Here is a 23,193-nt window from a genome sequence, read left to right as displayed (position 1 = left end):
ACAAGCACACCCAGGTCTCGTTGCAACTCCCATTTTCCTGATCTGATACCATTCAGACAATAATCTGCCTTGCTGTTCTTGCCACCAAAGTAGATAACCTTACAATTATCCACATTATGCTACATCTGCCATGTGTCTACCCACTCACTTAACCGATCCAAGTTGCCCTGCAGCCTCATAGTATCCTCATCGCAGCTCACACTGCCACCCAGCTTTGTGTCAGGCGCAAACTTGGAGATGTCACATTTAATTCCCTCGTCTAAATCGTTTATATTGTAAATAACTGGGGTCCCAGCACCGAGCCTTGTGGCACAAGTCACAGCCTGCCATTCTAAAAAGGACCTGCTAATTCCTACTCTTTGCTTCCTGTCTGCCAACTTGTTCTCTATCCATACCCTACCCCCAATACCATGTGTTCTAATTTTGTTCACTTATCTCTTGTGCGACACTTTGTCAAAGGCTTTTTGAAAGTCCAGATACACCACATCCACTGGCTCTCCCTTATCCATTCTTCTTGTTACATCCTCAAAAATTCCAGAAGATTAGTCAAGCATGGTTTCCCCTTCATAAATCCATGCTGACTTTGACCGATCCTGTCACTGCTTTCCAAATGCACTGCTAAAATATCTTTAACAATCGAATCAAGCATCTTTCCCATTTCCAATGTAAGGATAACTGGGTCTATAATTCCCCGTTCTCTCTCTGTCCTTTCTTTAAAAGTGCGGCTCCATTGACTACTCTCCAATCCACAAGTACTGATCCAGAGTTGAGAGAACATTGGAAAATGATCACCAATCAAGCACCGGGACCTGGAGGTGTTCACAGACAGTGTACTGTGTTACATTAAAAAACTGCATGGACACGGTCACAGTGGACAAACGCATCCGGGTCTACCCCAACCAGAAGCCCTGGATGACCCGGGAGGTCCAGCGGCTGTTGTAAGAGAGGAACACCGCTTTTAGGTCTGGCGATAGGGCTTTATACAGCACGGCCCGAGCTAACCTGAAGAGAGGCATCAGAGAGGCCAAATCAAACTACAGGAGGAAGATAGAGGACCACCTGGACAGTAATAACAGCAGGCAGGTGTGGCAGGGGATCCAGTATCTCACCAACTACAAGACCAACCTTGGAGCTGTTGAAGGTGACGCCTCGCTGGCAGAGGAGCTGAACCACTTCTTTGCTCGCTTTGAAGTGGAGCCACCCGAGACAGCCACATCACAGCACATGGTCCACAGCAGCCTAACCCTCAAGATAGAGGAGCATGAGGTGAGGCGCACTCTGCGGGCCATCAATCCAAGGAAGGCTACTGGTCCTGACGGCGTCTCTGGACGCGTGTTGAAGGACTGCGCAGACCAGCTGGCTGGAGTCTTTACAAGGATTTTTAACCAGTCTCTGGCCCAGTCCACTGTCCCACCCTGTCTGAAGTCCTCCACCATAGTCCCCTTGCCCAAAAAAACCAACATCTCCAGCCTCAACGACTACCGGCCAGTCGCACTCACACCAGTGGTGATGAAGTGTTTTGAAAAACTGGTCCGGGGTCATATCACATCACTTCTGCCCCGAAGCTTTGACCCCCACCAGTTTGCGTACAGAGCAAATAGATCCACAGAGGACGCTGTAGCCACAGCTCTCCATGCTGCACTGTCTCACCTGGAGCAGCAGGGGAGCTACGTGCGGATGCTCTTTGTGGACTACAGCTCTGCTTTTAATACCATCCTTCCCCACAAACTGGTGGACAAACTGGGGGACTTGGGACTTCCACACTCCACCTGTACGTGGATAAATAGCTTCCTGTCGGGTCGCAGCCAGAGAGTCAGAGTGGGCCATCACACATCCACGGCCCTCAGCCTCAGTACCGGCTCTCCACAGGGCTGCGTACTGAGCCCCCTGCTCTACACCATCTACACACATGACTACACCCCCGCCCACCACAGCAACACCATTGTCAAATTTGCGGATGACACTACAGTGGTGGGACTCATCTCCGGGGGGGACGAGTACGCCTACCGGGATGAGGTGGAGCAGCTGACAGTGTGGTGCGAAGAAAATAACCTGCTCCTCAACACCTTAAAGACAAAGGAAGTAATAATAGACTTCAGGAAGAACAAAACGGACATGGTACCATTGACTATCAGAGGGGACAGTGTAGAGAGGGTGGCGGATTTCCGCTTCCTGGGAATCCATATTGAGGAGGACCTGACGTGGAGCGTGAACACCACTGCGCTGCTGAAAAAGGTCCAGCAGAGACTGCACTTCCTGAGGGTGCTCAGGAAGAACAACATCACTCAGAGACTGCTGCTGTCCTTTTATCGGTGCTCCATTGAGAGCATACTAACATACTGTGTATGCGTGTGGTACACCAGCTGCACAGCGGCTCAGAGGAAAGCGCTCCAGAGGGCCATTGACAACGCCCAGATGATTGTCGGCTGCCCTCTCCTTACCTTGGAGGACTTACACAGTTCCCGCTGCACCAAAAAAAACCAGAATATCATAAAGGACATTTCCCACCCCGGACACTCCCTGTTTGAACTGTTGCCGTCAGGCAGACGGTACAGATCTACAAGGACAAGGACGAACAGACTAAAAAACAGTTTTTACCCCACTGCTATAAAAGCACTAAATGTAGCCGCCAAGGAACGCAGGGGCGATACAGACTAAGGGACTGTGGTAACTGTGAAATCGACAGAAGGATGGAGGGTTGGGTGTGTATGCGTGCTTTGTTCGTGATATTTATTTAGTTGTTTATCTTTATTATTTTACCGTGTATGTATCGTTAGCTTTTAGAAATGTTTGAATGCTGCACTGACTGGCTGACATTTTAAATTTCGTTGTACATGGTCCATGTTACAAGAGTCAAGAGTCAAGAGTATATTTAATTGTCATTTGGACCCCTGGAGGTCCAAATGAAATGCCGTTTCTGCAGCCATACATTACACACAAATAGACCCCAGACACAACATAATTACATTTTACATAAACATCCATCACATAGCTGTGATGGAAGGCCAAATAAACTTATCTCTCCACTGCACTCTCTCCCCCCCCCGATGTCAGAGTCAAAGTCAAAGCCCCCGGCTGGCGATGGCGATTGTCCCGCGGCCATTAAAGCCACGCCGGGTGGTGCGAGGTCGCACACCGGGTCTTGATGTTGGAGCCCCCGGTGTGCGCTCGCAAAGTCCCGCATTCCAAGCCGCGCGGGGCGGTGATGTTAGGCCCCGCTCCAGGAGCTCTTCGACCCCGCAACACGGGCGGGAGAAGTCGCCGTTGCAGGAGCCCCGAAAAGCGGTCTCCCTCCAGGGAGCCGCGGCTCCCGGTGCCGCCATCCGCAGACCCGCAGCAGCAGCCTCCGACTCAGCAGCAGCAGCAGCAGCGGCAGCGGCAACGCTCCTCCACCGCTCCACCCGCTCCGGTCTCGGCCAGCTCCGCGACGGTGAGGTGAGTCGGCACCTGAGTCCCCGGCTTCTTCCTGTTGGAGGCCGCTCCTCGTTGCGGCCCCAACGACAGCTGAGACCCGACGAGAAAAGGTCGGGTCTCCAGTGCAGGGAGAGATTCAAAAGTTTCCCCCCCCCCCTCCCACCCCCACCCCCACCCCCCCCACACACACACCCCAACATAAATTAACAAAAACTACATAAAAACAGACAACAAATAATAAAAACGCGGACAGGCTGCAGAGGCCGCTGCTGACCAGAGTCGCGCCGCCTACCGCCTACAATGACAATAAAGAAACTATTCTATTCTATTCTCAATGCATCCACGATTTCTAGGGCCACCTCCTTGAGTACTCTGGAATGCAGACCATCAGGTCCTGGGAATTTATCTGCCTTCAGTCCCAACAGTTTATCTAACACCATTTCCTGACTAATGTGGATTCCCTTCAGTTCCTCACTTCCACCAGATCCTCGGTCCCCTAGTATTTCTGGGAGGTTGTTCGTGTCTTCCTTGGTGAAGACAGAACCAAAGTACTCAGTGTTCTGGCATTTCCTTGTTTTTCCATTATGAATTCACCTGTCTCTGATTGTAAGGGACCTACATTTGTCCACTAATCTTTTCCATTTTTACATACTCCAGCATTTTGTTTTTATCTTCGATTTAAACCAGCATCTGGAGTTTTTTCATATACAGAGATAGAAGGTGGGAGAGAGAGGGAGGAGGAGAGAGAAGGGAGGGAGAGAGATTGGAGGGAGAGAGATTGGAGGGGTAGAGAAGTTTGGAGAGAGTTACAAAAGTGAATAGTTACAGAAGGGAACAAGTGAGTTTCAGGGGAGGGCCCAGAAGGAGTGAGTTTCGGGGAGGGCGGGACCTGGCCGATATTTGGAGAGTGCGGACAGGAAAGGAGGGGAAGAGGCGGCGGCAGCACCGCCCACGGTTGGCAGTAGACGGCAGGGCGCTGGGTTGTTTGTTTACAAGCGGCTCGGATGAAGAAAAGCCTCCTCCTGCTCCTCCAGCACCGGGGCCTCAGGAGACGGGCAAAGAGCAAGAAGCGTAAATGGCCACCTTCACCGTGCGACCCGCTTCTGGCCGCGACTGCGCCGACATCCTCCGCCTGATCAAGGTGCCGCCAACTCCTCACGGACACCCACCTCGATCTGTCAGCTTCACTTCCTACTTCTCCTTCACCCCCCACCCCACCCCATCTCACCTGCAACTTCACCCACCTTCTCCCCCACCGCCCCTTCAGCTTCACCCCTCAATTTCAGATTCACTCCCTTCAGCTCCTCCTTTTTAGCCCCACCCTAAGCCCCCTCCCCAGTTACTCTCCTACCTACCTCATCAGCTCCCCACCACCGACCCCTTCCCCCCCATTTTCACCCCCCCCCCAGCTTTCCCACTAACCCCCCTCCCCAACCAACTCCCCCCCTCCTGACCCGTGTCAGCTTTCCCCCCCCCCCCCCCCCTTATGCCTCCCCCTTCAGCTCCCCCCTCAGCCCCCCCTCAGCTCACCCTCTGTCCCCCTCTCTTCAGGTTTACCAGGTCGAGAGCTGTGGCGGGGGAAGGGGGTGCTAGTTCCCTGACAGCTGTGATGGGACCACGGTGTCAGATGCAGGACCTGTCAGGATAAAGCCTCCGATATTTTTGTTTTGCCTGTCAAATGTTTTTGTTCTCGCTCTGGTTGGCGGTAGCTCTGAGATGTTTGAAAGGACACATTTCATTTGTGCTTTTTACAGCCTTCGGGCCTTTCACGGAGCTGACACCTGCCTGAGTCTAGGTGATGCTGCCTGAGAACCGGATTTAATCAGCTTTTAAACACGTGTTGTTATTCTGTTGGGAAGTTTGGGAAATTGCTTCTGTGCGTGTCTGTGCAATAATGTTGATTTGGCAGAAGAGCGCATTGTTGATGTAATCTGGAAAGAGTGCAGAGGAGATTTATAAGGATGTCGCCAGGGTACGAGGGCCCGAGCTGTAGGGAGAGGTTGGGCAAGCTAGGACTTTATTTCTGGGAGCGCAGGAGACTTAGGAGTGATCTTATAGAGGTGTATAAAATCATGAGGGCAATTAATAGGGTGAATGTGCAGAGCATTTTACTAGGATAGGGGTATCAAGAACCAGAGAAAGAAAGCGGGACAGGCAACATCTTCTGGAGAGAAGGAATGGGTAACAGTTTGGGTCGAGACCGTTCTTCACGTACCTGAGGGGCAACCTTTTCAACAGTTTATATTGAGTATATATATGGAATGAGCTGCCAGAACAGCTAATTGAGGCAGGTACAATAACATCATGTTAAAGACACTTGGATAGGAAAGGTTTCTCGGGATACGGGGCAAATGCAGGCAACTTAGACTAGTTTAGATGGGGTATATTGGTCGACATGGGCTGAAGGGCCTGTTTCTGTGCTGTGTTACTAAGTTTCTTTGATTTTGTGATTCATAAAGAATTTGCCGTCTGGGAGATGTCCATTGGGACCAATTGAACAGGGTAGCAGAGAACTTGGTGTTTCTTTTCTTTGTGATTATATGAGCTTTCTTCTTTGAATGCTTAGGATGCCCCCCTCCCCATAAGGCGCATGGGTAGGTTAATTAGCCCCTGGACATTTATTTTGCAAAATAATCGAAGTAGAGTTGATGGGCATGTGAGAGAGAAAAGGCTTCAGACAGCAGGAAAATAAGTTGGTGACATAGATCTACTCTACTAAGCGTGTTTCAGTTAAATTGTTGGCTTGGGATTGCTCTGTTGGGACCAGGAATGGACGGATGGGCCGAATAGAGGCTTCCTGTCTGGGTAAGAAATGAGGAGATGTATCAATGGTGCCAAAGTGGAGCTGGCCAAGAGCTTGAAGTTCCTGCATGGCCGTCCGAAGGGGGGGTGCGTTGGGTGCGACCGCACCCCCTTTATTCCCCCCAGAGTAAGAAAAAAATCACACAAAAAAAAAAACGGGGAAAAAAAAAGCGTTTCCACTTTGGAAACGGCCAGTTCTCCGTTCTCCCGTCGCCGGGCGGGAGTGGCTGAATCTGAACCCAGCGACTGTAACCCCAACACCATACGCCGCTGCGGTGGGGCCCGCTCCCCTCAACTCCCCCCACCGCCGGGGCCCAAGCCAACTCCCGCCCACACCACCCACGCTGGGCCCACGCTACCCCTGCTGGGCCCACGCCATCCCCGCTGGGCTCATGCCACCCCTGTTGACCCCCGCTGGGCCCACGCCATCCCCGCTGGGCCCACGTCACCCCCGCTGGGCCCACACCATCCCCTGCTGGGCTCATGCCACCCCTGCTGACCCCCGCTGGGCCCACGCCACCCCCCTGACCCCCACTGGGCTCACGCCACCCCCGCTAGACCCATGCCATCCCCACTGACACCTGCTGGGCCCACGCCACCCCCGCCAACCCCACTGAGAGGAGATTGATAGATTCTTGATTGATACGGGTGTTGGAGGTAAGGGGGAGAAGGCAGGAGAATGGGTTTGAGAGGGAAAGATCTCCCAACTTCTATACTCAATACTCTGACTGAAGAAGGCCAAAGTGCCAAAATACTTTTTGACCACCTGATATACCTGCGACACGACCTTCAAGGAACCATGCAACCATCAACCATTCCTCTGCCCACCTGGCCAATTGATCCAGATCCTGCTGCAATCTTTCACAACCATCTTCACTATCTGCAAAACCACTCACTTCTGTATCATCAGCAAACTTGCTAATGTTGCCCTGTTCTATGATGTTTCACAGAGTGCTGCAGTAACTCAGCGGGTCAGGCTGAGTATAGAAGTTGGGAGGGCATGTTGAAGTTGCATAAGAAGTTGGTGAGGCCACATTCAGAGTATTGTATTCAGTTCTGGGCACCATGTTATAGGAAAGATGTCATCAAACTGGAAAGGGTACAGTGAAGATTTATGAGGATGTTGCCAGGACTAGAGGGCCAGAGCTATAGGGAGAGGTTGAGTAGGCTGGGACTCTATTTCATGGAACACAGGAGGATGAGGGATGATCTAATAGAGGTGTATAAAATCATGATTTGGATAGATATGGTTGAGTCTTTTGCCCAGACTATGTGAATCGAGGAGCAGATAAGCGGGCCCTGGACCCCGACATCGAGGTACTTCACGCTTCGCGCTCATGATGTGCGCAGCGCGCACATTATTTCACATTAAGTTTTTTGTGATCCTGTCATGCCACCCCCCTTTTTAAAAAGCTTCATACGGGCCTGTCCTGGGTATAAATATCACCAATAATTTGTCCTTGACCAACCATATTGAAGCTACAGCTAAGAAAGTACACCAAAGTATCTATTTCCTCAGAAGACTAACAATATTTGGCAAATCGCCAACCACCCTTACTAACTTCCCCAGATGCACCTGAGAAAGCATCTTATTGGGATGCATTGTGGCTTAGTTTGGCAGCTCTGCCGAAGACTGCAAGAAATTGCAGAGAGTTGTGAATGTAACCCAGTCCATCACGCAAACTAGCCTCTGCTACATCAACTTCATCTATCCTTTACGTTGCCTCAAATAGCCAACATAATCAAGGAACAATATCACTCCAGTCATTACCTCTTTTCTCTTCTCCGATTATGGAAAAAGATACAAAAGCTTGAAAGTATGTACCATCAGATTCAAGGACAGCTTCATACCCACTGTTATTAAACTACTGAACAGTCCTCCCTTAAGCTAGGGTGCAGAACCGATCTCCCAACCTACTTCATTGCGGACCTTGCACTTGTTTAATCTACATTTGATCTGAAACTAACACTAAAGTTGTACCACTATATTCTCCATTTGTGATATTTTTCTCTTTGTTTCCTTTTGTATGGCTTGGGTGTACTCATGTATAGTATGATTTGACTAGATAGCATGCAAGGAAAGTCTTTTCACAATATCTCAGTACACATGATAATAAACTAATACCAGTATTAAAAAAAGATACTTTATCACCATGCAATGCTCGTTGTTTACCTCACCAGCTTCTTAAGTCCAGCCATGTTATTTGCCTCAAGAGGGACTTTATTTGTAATCTGCCTTTAGGAGGGGCCAAGGATGTTGCAGGGTGTGGATTTGATAACTTTCACATCACTTTTATGGCTACTGGGAAAGTGTAGGAGAGGGGGTTGTCAGTTAGATAGGCCTAGGAAGAGTCAGGATGAGCACACTAGGCTCAAAGTTCTCCTGTAATCTATCTATCTATATACTTTTAAAACTCTGTGTGTGTGTGGGTGTATGTCATTTTTTTTACTCCACGAAAATCAGACGCAAAAACGCCGAGATTTTTACCATTTCGCCAGCGATTTTACTTTTACATTTGCTGATCCACTCCTCATTAAATGTAGTCATTTTTCTGTACACATTTTTAATAAAATCCTCCCCCCACTTACACATTTTTTTCGGCTCACTCTGGCCACTTTCTCATCGCGTGCCCCGCGCGACCATAACGGCCGCTGCCGCCTGGCTCTCCTCAACTTCCCCCCCCCTCCACCGGCCCGGCTCTGTCATGCTGATGGAAGCCAAAGATCAGCTGGTCCCCCCGCTGCTTTTCGCCGTCCTCGCTGGCGGCCCGCAGGCTCACTCGGCATTACGCCCGCCCGACCACTCCACCCTCCCCCGTACTCGGGGTCTGAAGCGCCGAGGATGCGAGGCCATGGAGCTGAGGCTCACTCTGAGGCTCTACCCCTCTACTCCCTCCTTTCTTAATATAATATCAATGGGGGTGGTTAGTGTGTGTGTGTGAGGGGTAGTTAGTGTGTGTGAGAGGTTGGTTAGTGTGTGTGTGACGCCTCAGGCCACCCCCTCCCCTCGCAACCACGCATTGTGGGAACAGACCCAGCAGGTCTGCACTTGGTCTAGTGGATTATTAAACCTGTGTGCTTTAGGCCCGGTGCTTAACTAGATAACGGTCTGGAATTACTGTGTAATTAATATTGTTTGTTTTTTTGTTAGGAGTAAATTGCACATTGGCTTCTGGTGCCTGCCAGCACAGATGTTGTCCCTGATGGGCTGTTGGTCAATAATTATCGAAAATATATTAAATCATGGCATTTTTAGTTGTAACTATTACCAAGCAACTTCCTCGGAAGTAAATATTTATCTTGATGATTGTGTATCTCATTTGGACACTTTTATTACCATGTAACCTTTCTCCCTCGTTTGCTTTCTGTGCATGATTTTGCTTTAAATTAACATGGTCGCTGGCTAAAACCCTCTGTTCCACTGAGCATTTTCTAGTCTGATTGCGAAAGTGTTCTGTTGGCAGTGAACCTGATTTACCACAATCATGCGCCGACAGCATGACATGGGTAACTGATGGGAAAATCTGCACCACTGATTGCGAAACAAACAATGCCAGCAGAAGTGAAAAGCAGAAGTCAAGAGTCAAGATTGTCTAATTGTCAAATGTACTGACAGCGGAACATTGAGATTCTTGCTTACCACAGCATTACAGGCCTGTAAACCCACTAGGCACAGATAACATGTAATAAACAAAAAATGAGAGCTGATATTAGTGTTGTGCATTTTGGATTTTTTATTGTATTTATTGTATTTCACCAATTGGATATTTCTATTAGTGGAGTTTAGTTTTATTGGGGGTACCATATAGTGCAGTCGCAACCTGAGGATCACATTATTGGCGAGTTACAAGCAGTTGAAAAAAATCAGTCGTGCGCTTAGGCTCAGTGCTATCCAATAAGTGTTTCTGCTTAATGTGCCCCTCAGAGAAAAAGGGTTGCATGCAACTTCCTTTTTGTATTACATCATAGAAACAACCTGTTTTAATACTTGGACACTAGAAAATGTTAGCATAAGTCTATACAACATTTTTGGAAATAAAATATTTCAATTTGAAAAACACACCTTGAAAATGCTTGTGAATTTGTTTAAAAAATATAAGCCAAAAACACAACACTAGATGTAGTGTTGTAGTTGAAAATAGAGGAGAGAAGGAATGACCTGTCCAAACAATCAATGTGATTCTCCATGCTAAAAGTAAGTTGTAAGTAAGTTAGTTTATTGACCAAGTATTCACATACAAGGAATTTGCCTTGGTGCTCCACCCACAAGTAACAACATGACATACAGTGACAGTTACGAATGACTCAGAAAACACTAAACAGTAATAATAATAAAACATTTATGATAAAACACCATTCATCAAGCATGTGAACCAAGAAAATACCAGATCAAAGGGAGGCTACAGATTTGTGGCTGTTGAGTAGAGCCAGAGTGAGAGGGGTCAGAGATGATCTTGCCCACTCACTTCCTGGCCCTTGCAGTGTACAGTTCATCAATGGAGGGAAGGTTGCAGCAAATAACCTTCTCTGCTGATTGGATGATTCGCTGCAGCCTCCAGGTGTCGTGCTTGGTGGCTGAGCCAAACCAAACCATGATGGAGAAGGTGAGAACAGACTCTACGATGGCCGTGTAGAATTGGACCATCATTACCTGTGGCAGATTGTGCTTCCTCAGCTGCCGTAGGAAGTACATCCTCTGTTGTGCCTTTTTGACTGTGGAGTCGATGGTAGCCCCCCACTTAAGGTCCTTGGAGATGATGGTTCCCAGGAACTTAAAAGACTCCACAGATGTGACTGTGGTGTTGTTGATGGTGAGTGGGGTGAGGGGAGGGGGAGCTCTCCTAAAGTCTACAATCAATTCCACTGTCTTAAGAGCATTGAGCTCCAGGTTGTTGCGACGGCACCAGGATGCCAGCTGTGACACTTCCTGTCTGTAGGCAGATTCCTCCCCATCCTGGATCAGTCCAATCAGGGTTGTGTCATCCGCAAACTTGAGAAGCTTGACAGAGGTGTCTGTGGAGGTGCAGTCGTTGGTGTTGAGAGAGTAGAGGAGAGGAGAGAGTACGCAGCCTTGCGGTGCTCCTATGCTGACCGTTTGCGGGTCCGAGATGTGCTTTCCCAGCCTCAAATGCTGCTTCCTGTCTGTCAGGAAGCTGGTGATCCATCGTCAGAGGGGTTCAGGCACAGTCAACTCGAAAAGTTTGGAGTGTAGTAGCTCTGGCACAATGGTGTTGAATACAGAGCTAAATAAAGCTATGTCATGTTACTGTTTATATTCAGTTCCAGCAACCAAGCCCTTGAAAATGGCACAGGAGGAAGGAGCACATGAATGGTTGTTAGTCTTGATAATAATGAGGAAAAATAGAAAATATGTTGGTTTGACTAATTTCTTCTGAATCATAAAGTTAAAGTCCAAGCACTTGGTCATAATCCAGGCTGACAATCAACATACAAGACTAAAGAAGTTAACAGTGTTATTTTCTCTATTGAGGCATTAAATGCTGGCTCTTGCTTTTGTAACAGCTGCACATTAATTCAAGTAAGACCAAGGGAGATCATCTTAAGACCCGACTGTCAATCAACATACTTGGTCATTGTCGCATTGCTATTTGTTGGACCTGGCAGTGCACAGATTGACTGCCACTGCATAAATACTTAATTTGTAAGAAGGAACTGCAGATGCTGGTTTAAGCCGATGATAGACACAAAAAGCTAGAGTAACTCAGCGGGACAGGCAGCATCTCTGGAGAGAAGGAATGGGTGATGTTTTGGGTCTAGTCTGAAGAAGGGTCTCGACCTGAAACGTCACCCTTCTCTCCAGAGTTACTCTTCTGCTTCTTCTCCGCTGTTATCAGATGACTGAAGTGACCTCACATTAACTGAGGGTGTATTCCCGATCTCCCAATTTACTTAATTGTGGTCCTTGCACTTTTTCTTTGAATCTGCACTTTCTCTGTAGCTGTAATATTACATTCTGCACTATGTCTCTTTTCCCTTTTTGCATTACCTGTTGTATTTGTGTATGGTTTGATTGCATGCATGCATGGTATGATTTGCCTGGAGAGCAGGCAAAACAAGGTTTTTCACTGTGTCTCGGTTAACATGACAACAATAAACCAATACTAACCGAACTGTGAAGCAGCTTGGAAAATGCCATGCAAATGTTGTAGAACTGGTGGTGAGAATTTGTGTTGGAGAGGTTGGGACAGAGGGCATGTGGGTAACTGGAGAAGCAGGAAATTCCACAAATCGCTTGTAGGTTTGCTTGTAGCTTCTTAAAATGAGTGTTGGATTTTTTAAAACCAAGTTACAAATAAAACATGTCTGCAAAGCCAATGGACAATATTGAAAGGAACCAAAGCTGTCTTAAGGGCCTGTCCCACTTTAACGACCTAGTTCACGACCTCTGCCGACTTTGCCCTTGACTCATACTCGCAGCATGGTCGTCACGAGGTCGTAGGTAAGTCGTAGCAGGTCGTGATGCTAGTCATAGGTACTCATGGCATCAAGTAGGCCGCGGCGTTTTTTCTAGCCTGATGAAAAATGTCCATGAGTAAAAAAGGTCGTGAATTAGGTTGTAAAAGTGGGACAGGCCCTTTAATCTGAGAACAGAGGGACATTTCCAGCTGCTTTTCATTTTCAATCACCCATGATATTCCTTAAAAATTAGATCTTGAGGATAGTTACGACATTTACTGCTTTGAAAAATAATGTGAGCTATATGGGGTTAAATGTTCATGGTTTCCTTTGTGGCTGTTGTCTAGGAACTTGCAAGATATGAAGAAATGGAGAATCGTGTGAAATTGACTGAAAAAGGTATAGTAACCTCGATTAAACCTTTTGCCACATTTCCTTCTTGAACTCATTGCACATTTGTAATTATACCAACAATTCATGTTGTAGATTTACTTGAAGATGGTTTTGGGGAACGTCCATTTTACCACTGCCTTCTTGCAGAAGTACCAGCGGAGTATGCGACTTGTGAAGGTAGAATTTACTTTATTTTGCAGCCGAGAGCACTTGGAAGTTTTATAAATCTGACTGCTATATAGATTTATTAATGTAAGTACATTGGGGATGTATTAAGTTTATATAAATAAAATGGAATATAGAGATCTTTGTTTTGGTAATTTTATTTTTCCTTAACATGTTGGCAGTAAATTACCCTGCAGAGTTTTTCCTGATAATATTGTTTGCAAAAAGATGTCCCGCTACAGTGAGCAGGACACAACTTGGCTCGTCTGAGAAAAATATATTATTTTTATTAATGTGAATAGGTTTTGTTTGCAGAAATGCATTTAACATAATAATGGAAATTCTTTATTAAAAAAACTAGACATCCAATGCAAGAAATTTGAAATAAAATCAGAAAATGCTGGAGATACTTAGAAGACCAGATGGCTCATGTGGAAAGAGAAATGATTATTTTACCTTTCGTCAGAATGGAAATTATTTAATTAGCAAATAGATGGAAATTAGTTGACCAGACAAGATAAATGGTGTATTTAATCCTGCTGGTTAAAATAAGTATTATCTTTCAAATGTGTTGGGACGTTTAATATTGGTCTTCTGTCACTTTTGGATCCGAACACTCTTCAAGATCTGGTTTGAGCTGGGTCTACAAGTCTGCTGCTGGATTAGGAGACTCAGATGTAACACTATGAATCCAAAATGCCAGTTTCAGATAAAATCTGAACTCCACCTTCGTTAGCAACAGGAAGCACATTTCAAGGTCTAGAACTTGCTATGTAAATGGTCATAAGAGGTGGTATGCTGGTACAACGGGTGGAGCCGCTTCCAGGACCAATGTTCAATCCTGACCTTCGATGCTGTCTGTGACCGCGTGGCTTTCCTCCGAGTACTCACAAAAACCTGCAGGTTGGTATGTTTATTGGCCACTGTAACTTATCCCTGCTGTGTTGTAGTGTTAGAATTGGGAGACGTTCATGGGAACATGGGGAGAATAAAATGGAATGAGTGTAGGTGGGTGCTTGACAGTCAGAATGGACTCGGTGTGCTGAAGGGCCAATTTCTGTGCAGTATAGAACAGCGCAGGAACAGGCCCTTTGGCCCACAATGCCTATGCCGAACATTATGCCAAACCATCACTTATGTACCTACACATAACCCATACCCCTCCATTCCCTGCATATTCATATACCTATCCAAAAGTCTTTTAAATGTCACAAATGTATCTAGTCCAACCACCACCCCTGACGGCATGTTCCAGGAACCCACCACACTTAGTAAAAAACTTGCCCTGTATATCTCCTTTAAACTTTGCCCCTCAAAGCTGTGCACTCTAGTATTTGATTTTAACATCCTGGGGAAATGATTCTGACTGTCTATCCTATCTGTGTCTCTCATAATTTTTGAGGTCTCTTATATTTTATATTTTAGGTCTCTCCACACCTCTGGTGTTCCAGAGAAAAAACAATCCAAGTCTGTTTATCCTCTGCTTATAGTTAATACCCCATAATCCAGGCATCGACCTGGTAAACCTACTCTGTGCCCTTTGCAAAGCCTCCACATCCTATCCTGTGATGGGTCGACCAGAACTGCGAGCAATACTCTAAATATGGCTAAACCAAAGCCCTATAAAGCTGCATCACGACTCCATGACTCATATGCTCAATGTCTCGACCTATGAAAGCAAGTATAATATATGTCTTCTTGACCACTCTATCTACTTGTGCTACCACTTTCAGGGAGTTATGGACTTGGACCCCAGGATCCCTCTGTACATCAATGCTGTTAAGGATCATGCCATTAATTGTATATTTTCCCCTTGCATTTGACCTCGCAAAGTGCAACACCTCACAATTACTCAGATTAAACTTAATCTGCCATTTCTTTACCAATTTCTGTAGCTGATCTATATCCCGATAGCCTTCCTCACAGTCTGTGACCCCAGCAATCTTGGTGTCATCTCCAAACTTAACTAACCAGCCCATCTATGTTTGCATCCAAGTCATTTATATATATTACAAACAACAGCGGTCCCAGCACAGATCCCTGCCAAATCCCACTGGTCACAGACCTCAAGCTTGAATATTGTTCATCCACCACAACCCCCTGTTTTCTATTGGTAAGACAGTTCCAAATCCATACAGCTAAGTCACTATTAATTCTATACATCTTAGTCTTTTGTATCAGCCTACCATGGAAACTTTATCAAATACCTTACTATCACCCGCTCATCGATCACATTTCTCACCTCCTTAAAAACCTCCATTAAGTTAGTATGACTTGACACGTACAAAGCCATGCTGGCTGTTCATAATTCTCTTCCAAATGAGAGTAAATTCTATCCCAAAGAATCCTCTCCAATAGTTTTCCTACCACTAATGTGAAGCTCACCGGCCTATAATTCCCTAGGTTTCTCTCTACTTCCCTCCTTACTAAAGGTACAACAATTGTTACTCACGTCCACCGGGACCTCACCTGTGGCTAGAGAAGATCTTTGTCAAGGTTTCACCAATCTTTACTCTTGACTCCCTGAATAACCTGAGATAAATCCCATCCGGTCCTGGGGATTTATCCTCTTTAATGCATTTCAAAAGCCCCAACACCTCCTCCTTATTCTCAAGCTGTCCTTTCAATTTAATATTCTCCACATTGATCTCACGATCCTCCATGTCCTTCTTGGTGAAAACTGATGCAAAATAGTACCTTGCCTGCATCCCCTCCCAAGCACAAATTCCCTCCTTTATCCATGAGCAGTTCTACCTTCTCCGTGGTAATCTTCATGTTTTTTATATCGGTAAAAAAAGCTTTGGAATTTTCTTTAAGAAAGAACTGCAGATGCCTGAAAAATCTAAGGTAAACAAAAATGCTGGAGAAACTCAGCGGGTGAGGCAGCATCTACGGAGTGAAGGAATAGGTGATGTTTCAGGTCGAGACCTTCAGACTGATGAAGGGTCTCGATCCGAAACGTCACCTATTCCTTCCATCCATAGATGCTGCCTCACCCACTGAGTTTCTCCAGCATTTATGTCTATCTTGGGATTTTCTTTAATTGGACTCGCCCAATCCATTTCAACCTTTTGACCCTACTATTTACTAATTTGAGTTATTTTCTCCTTTCCTTATATTTATCAAAGTCCCTGTCTGATTCCAACCTCTTAAACATTGCAGGCTTTTTCTTTTTCTTTTTAACTAAATTTACAACCACTTTGGTCATCCAAGACTCCCTTACTTTGCCATCCTTATCCCTCCTCCTTACTGGAAAATGCTAGTTTACAACATCAATCAACTGGTCTTTAAACAACTCCCTTGTGGCAGATGTGGACTTACCCACTAATAATTGCTCCCATTATACCCTCCCGAATTCCTGCCTATTAACATTGTAGTCAGCTATCTCTCTATTCAAAATAATCTTAAAACTTATAGAGCTGTGATCACAATCCCCAAAATGCTTTTCCATTGAAACATTGGTCACTTGGCTGGGCTAATTTCCCAACACAAGGTCCAGTATGTTCTCTTCTTGAGTTGGACTGTCCACCTACTGTTCCAAGAAACCCTCTTGAATACGCCTCACAAATTCTGCCCCATACAGCCTTTGGCATTGAGTAGTCCCAGTCAATATAGGGAAAGTTAAAATCACCCACTAGGTTTACCCTGTTCCTTTGGCATATTTCAGCAATCTGTCTGCATATCTGTTCCTCTGTCGCTCGGTTACTATTGGGGAGCCTACAGTACAATCCAATTGGAATGCTTGCATCTTTCGTATTTCTAAGCTCCACCCATATCACCTCAGCAGATGGATGTTCTCTGAGTGCTGCAGTGACAGTCTCCTTGATCAGTGGCCCAACTCCTCCATCTATTTTGCCTCTGTCCCGATCATGTCTTAATGATCAAAACCCTGGACCAGTGAACTATTAGTCATGTCCCTCCTGCAACCACGTTTCCATAATGGCCATAACATCATAGTTCCAAGCATCAATCCAGGCTGCTTTCTCCACAATATTCCTTGCATTGAAATAAACACACTTTAACCTATCAGCATCACCATATTCCTTCACCTCACCCTTCCTATCCTTTCTTTGAGACTTACTAGTTCTAACCTCTACCTTCCCAATGCTCCTTCCAATTTCTGACCTACTATTCTGGTTCTCACAGACAATATCTGACAGTATGACAATATCTTTGAATTTAAAATACTTGAATGTGACATTTACCTTTTTTTTCAAATATCTGGTACTTTTAATAATGTTGAATGTATTCTCTCAATTTGTCCCCAATCTTCAGGTTACAGTCTATAGCTTCGCCATGTACACGGTCCTAGACGTGTACATGGGTGGGCGGGCTGGTAACTGAAAGATCCATTAACATTAGATGATCTTGATAAGAGGTAAGGCCCAGAGGGATGTGCTACTTGCATTTTCTTTTCTTTTGAAAAAGAGGAAGAAAGGTAGCAAAAGCATCGTAGATCAGAAGTGCTGGATTGATTCGTCTTCTTGAAGTCCATTTAAAAAAGTTGATGATGATTGTCAACGTGCCTTTTTGAAAACTTACGCCAAAGTGACTGGTTTGCAGTTTTATCAATGCGTGACAGACTCTGCAAAATTTAAATTGATTGGTGCTTGACTTAAGGTTATCCTTCTGATCTGCTATGTTAAAACCAAAACATTAGTTAAGCAGTCATTTAAGTACAGTGAATACTGGACTAATTTAATTTGGGGCTCAGCAACGACAACTTGTATACTGCCTTTTAAAATGTATTAAAAGACCCAAGATGCTCCAATGACAATATCAAACAATGTACCACTCAAACAATCAAAGAAGATGACCAAAACCTTGGTCAAAGATGCAGGTTTTTAAGAAAAGAAGGAGTTCAAGTGACCCATTTTTAACATTAACCTTCAGTGCTGCCTATGTGAAATGTGCATGTTCTCCCTGTGACTGAGTGGCTTTCCCCTTGGGGCTGGTTGATAGACAATTATCCTACGTATCACTATGTGGGAATGCAGTTTGGGAAAAGAGGGGAGTGGAGCAGAATTGGTGAGAAAGCTGGAGTTGATGCTGGGAGCGAAAAGATTCAGGCAAACAAGTGGGGAAATTGAATTAATGGGAATGGTGTGAGGATTTGCATAGATATACATTTGATGGGCTGGATGGCCTTCTTTCTCGCTGAGATTGGGAGCGAGGTTCAGAACCTGGGGCATTGGCAGGTAAAGGCATGGGTTCCAGAAGTGGAATAATAAAACTGGGAAATAACCTGACGTTCAAAGGTGGAGAAAGGGTCAGACATCCTGAAGGATGGCCGAGCTGGAGGAGATTACAGAGCTGGGTGGTTACAACTGAGTGCAAGCACATGAGACAGGATACAAGCAGTGAGTACTCTGAAGAGGGTAGAGCAAGCAAGGGAGTCAGAAATGGTTTGAAATAAAGATAGTTCTGCTAAAAGCAAATTTTGATAACGTGTATTGGATATAATGCGTGGTGAATTGGGAAAAACTGCATGGGTCGAATCGCTTATAAAGCGGCACAATGGCGCAACAGGTGGAGCTGCTTCCTCACTACACCAGAGACCTGGGTTAGAGGGGAGATGAACTAAGGCAGACGCAGAGGAGTTTTATGAAGCAGGTATTTTTGGTGCAAACCTTGTTGAAGGTATATATATGGCACCAAAGTTGTAAATGTTCTTGTTCTGTTTCAATGGAGTTGATGGGGAGAGCATAAAGTTTGCTATGTTCGCTAAACAAAATTCTGTCTGTCTGTTACATAGCGGAGAAAATTCTTGTCATCTGCCGAGAATGTCGGACGTGGAGTTGACCCGTTGAATGAGCATGTGAAAACGCTCAAAGTTTTTGTAGCTAAATGCCTTCCTATCCCTGCATTCTCCCCACTCTCTCCCCCAACTTTTTAATCCTTGACTTGCACTTTTTAAAATGCACATCCTATGAAGCTGCTTGGGTTTTTTTATATGCTTAAGGTGCTATGTAAATTAAGTTGTTATTATTGAGCGTTGATGGTTGTTATTGTGTTCCTAATTTGTGTGTTATGCAATGATCAGTCACAAAAGTGATGAAATATACAACTGGTATTTGTGTACATATATAATGTTGGAAAGGACGTTATCAATATAAACCCATGCCGAGGTAAAATTTGTGTATGATGTCATTAGCAAGAATGCCGGTTCATAGGGAAAGGTAAACAGATTAGTCCCTTGGCCCTGTGAAATAATGTTTTTCCATCAAATCAGTGGCCATTGGTTCAAGTTTGCATTGCAACTTTTGTATCTAACTTGGATTGACATTTTGGTGAGCTACTGGGAGACTGCTGAAATGTTAAATTGAAGCTCTTTTGGGTTGGCTAACTACAGCACTTCTGGTCTCCGAGTCAATTTTAGTACTCTATCAGTATGAGTAAAATAAACTACTTTCTCAGTTATCATTTGCTCTTTACGGGAATTGTCTGCTGGCAAAAGAGCTGCATTTTATTCTACATTATAATAGTGACATGTCTGTGTTACAATACGTTTCAACTTAACAGGCAGTATGAGGCTATGACCAAGTGTATGAAAAGATTGTAAAGCCTTTGTGATGCTCTGTCTGTGCTTTGGGAGTGGTTATTCAGTACCTGAGATTGATGTATCTTACATTTCCTTTTAGGACACACTATCGTAGGCTATGCTATGTACTTCTACACATATGATGCTTGGATTGGAAAAATACTATATCTTGAAGATTTCTATGTCATGGAAAAATTCAGAGGTACATTAAAATTATGTTAATTTATTAAAAGATTTGCAACAACTTGCATGCAGTTGTTTTAAATATGTAATCACTTTTTGACATTTGAACCTTTTTAGCTTACCTCAACAAAAGCATCCATGAATACAAGTAACTTTTAATTTAGAATAAAACAAAGGTGCTTGTCTTTTTCTGAGTTTGGGGTTCCCTGGCTGGCTACTCTTTGGCTTGAGACAGACAGCACTGGGATCAGTTGTTATTGAATGTTATTTGGATACATTGAACAGCTTCTTACGTTGTGGATTCTCTTACAGGGCTTGGAATTGGTTCGGAAATACTGAAGAAGATCAGTCAGGTACAAAATATGAATAATGGGAAAGATGCCAGGGTATTTTGGGCTGGCCTCTTTTCTCCAGTGTACTTTCGGTTACTATATTCGTACAATTTACATCATAGAAATAGGTCCAAATCTAAAAAAAAAAGCAGATGTCGTAAATCTAAAACAAAAACAAGATGATGGAAATAGTTGTGTAGGAAGGAACTGCAGATGCTGATTTAAACCGAAGATAGGCACAAAAAACTGAAGTAACTGAGCGGATCAGACATCTCTGGAGAACAGGAATAGGTGACGTTTCAGGTTCAGACTGAAGAAGGGTCTCGACCCGAAACGTCACCTATTCCTTTTCTCTAGAAATATTGTTTGGCCTGCTGAGTTACCCCAGCTCTTTGTGTCTATCTGATGGAAATAGTTAGCAGGTGAGGCCGCATCTGTGGGCAGAGAAACAGTCAACACTTCAGGTTGTAGACCTTTCTACTAGTCCATGCGCCAGCCATCTCCCATTTTGCCTTATTTCAACTGATCAGTTTATCATTCGATTGCTTTCTCTGGATCCCTTTATAGCTTCCCCCTCCATGCATCTAATACTCCATTTCAGCTATAGTCCTGACGATCAGCCAATGTACCTTGTGCCTGTAGACCTAACGTGCGACCATCAAGACTCATTTAATTTGGGGTTCCTCTACCATAGATGAATTCATCCCATCATAGTTAGGACTTACAGTATATTGGACTTTTGTTCATTTAACTTGCCAATTAATAATCACCTGTTTGCGGATGAGAAAGATAATGGTGACAGTCAAGAGAACTAAGTGGCAAAATATACCAAATAATTCCAATCATAGAAGGGGTGGGACAGTGGTGCAGTGGTAGAGTTGCTGCTTTACAGCGCCAGCGACCTAAATTTGATCCTGACTATGGGTGGTATCTGTATGGAGTTTGTACATTCTCCCTGTGACCGCGTGGTCCAGATGCTCCGCTTTCCAACCACATTCAAAAAATGTTTGTTGTGTACAATATAACTAGTGTATGGGTGATCTTTGGTCAGTGTGGACAGTGGGCCAATAGGGCCTGGTACCGCGCTGTATCTATAAATCTAAACATATAGATAGTGGAAGAGGAAAAACCTGAGGGTTCATTCCCAGAGATCTTTAAATATGCCTCTACATTGACAGGAGTATTTAAAGAAGTTTAAGGGATAGTCACCTTTATAAATCAAGAAAAGGTAATGTTACTGTGAAAGGCTGAAGGTTATTAGATACAGGAGCAGATCTGAAGCTGAGATTGTGTACCTTTGGAAGAGAAGAATAGTGAATAGATTTCAATTGGCTTTCAATTTGATGAAGGGTTTGGGAGAATCTGTTTCGAGATGATAAAGATCGGTTACTGGAAGATGATGAATTATTTTTATTAACTGAAAATCACTGGTTTGGAAAGTAGTTCCTGAAAGGATGGTGGAAGAAACTAGATAATTAATTTGAAGAAGTGGCGATGAAATGATGGGGCCAATGGGGAAGGAGTGGGAGGTTGGTATCTACCCGGACAGCTATTTCCATAGGCACGATGTGCAGATTGTTCTATGATTCTATGAAATGTTCCTAAATAATTTTGGGCGCAACGTTTGATTAAATGCGACACATGTGCTTCAAAAGGAAGCAGTAATGGCAAACTTTGTTTTGATTACAGACCGCTGTTCAGGACCACTGTAGCAGCATGCACTTCGTGGTAGCAGACTGGAACTACAGATCAATTAACTTCTATAAGAAGCTTGGTGCTACAGATCTATCTAAAAAGGAAGGGTGGTCTCTGTTTGAAATTCCAAAGAAGCACTTGGTTAAAATGGCAAATGAGGAATGAAAACCTATTTGAAGAACTATTTTCAAGTTTATTCAGAAACCATGCCAATCTAAAGTTTTTTATTATTGTAAATTTTGAACCTCAATTTTAATTGTATGAAGAACAGAGTCGCTTTAAAATAATTATTTTGCAATATTATTAGAAACAGCTATTTAATCATTCAGATATTAGTCTGACCTGGTACGGTTAATAAATCCTATAAGAATGATTGTACAGCAGATTAACTCTGCTAAAGCCAACCAAAGGTTTTGGTGTCTGCACTGTTAGAAAATGATATGCTTTATACAGTATATGGTAAATGTATTGTGTGTATTGCTTTACTTGGATACAGTGTTGATGTGGAGATATGCTTTCTATTTCTGTGTGTAAATAAATAAAATTATAGTCTTGTGTCTTCTACCAGCCTGGTACGTATCGTGTATTCCTACGCAGACCTTTCTGTCCTCAGTCTTCTCCATTGTCAGAGTGAGGCTAAACACAAATTGGAAGAACAGCATCTCATATTTCACTTGGGCAGCTTACAGACCAATAGTATGAATATTGCTTTCTCTCACTTCAGGTAGTCCTGGCACTCCCTCTTTCTCTATCCCTCCCTCACCCAAGTCACACTAGCTTCTCATTTTCAATCTACCAGCAGCTTACAATGACCTGTTTCCTTTATCGTTGTTACTTTTTGCATATCTTTCATTCATTGTTCTGTATCTCCCCACATCACCGTCTATATCTCTAATTTCCCTTATCCCTAACCAGTCTGAAGAAGTGTCTCGAACCGAAACATCACCCATTCCTTCTGTCCAAAGATGCTGTCTGTCCCACTAAGGTACTCCAGCTTTTCGTGTCTATCTTCTGGTATATATTGTTCAAACTCTTCTCATTCTCCTGTTACCTTAAAAGGGAAGTACATTCCTTCTCATAGAATCTTGATACCTGTACATAAAGTTCCTATGAGGGATGAGGGCACCTTATCCCGTGGATAACAAAGAAAGCAAGTGCCACCAAGGCAGCTGGTTCATAAGTACTAGGAGCAGAATTAGGTCATTTGGCCCATCGAGTCTACTCTGCCATTCAATCATGGCTGATCTATCT

At 44.5% G+C, this 23,193-nt stretch overlaps 1 protein-coding gene across 1 annotated transcript; it reads left to right on the top strand.

Annotated features, from left to right (window-relative positions):
- Nucleotides 1–4,308: 4,308 nt before the first annotated feature.
- sat1a.1 (spermidine/spermine N1-acetyltransferase 1a, duplicate 1) lies at nucleotides 4,309–22,506 on the top strand. The gene is made up of 6 exons (XM_055644773.1): nucleotides 4,309–4,555; nucleotides 12,981–13,032; nucleotides 13,120–13,203; nucleotides 19,833–19,934; nucleotides 20,228–20,268; nucleotides 21,937–22,506. The coding sequence occupies exons 1-6, from the start codon at nucleotides 4,490–4,492 to the stop codon at nucleotides 22,105–22,107; spliced, it is 516 nt and encodes a 171-aa protein (XP_055500748.1). The 5' UTR covers nucleotides 4,309–4,489; the 3' UTR covers nucleotides 22,108–22,506.
- The last annotated feature ends 687 nt before the right edge of the window (nucleotides 22,507–23,193 follow it).

This window comes from Leucoraja erinacea, chromosome 13, assembly GCF_028641065.1.
Source record: "Leucoraja erinacea ecotype New England chromosome 13, Leri_hhj_1, whole genome shotgun sequence".
Classification (NCBI taxonomy): domain Eukaryota; kingdom Metazoa; phylum Chordata; class Chondrichthyes; order Rajiformes; family Rajidae; genus Leucoraja; species Leucoraja erinaceus.
Note: the sequence above shows the minus strand (reverse complement) of the source record. Positions and strands in the feature narration are given on the sequence as shown.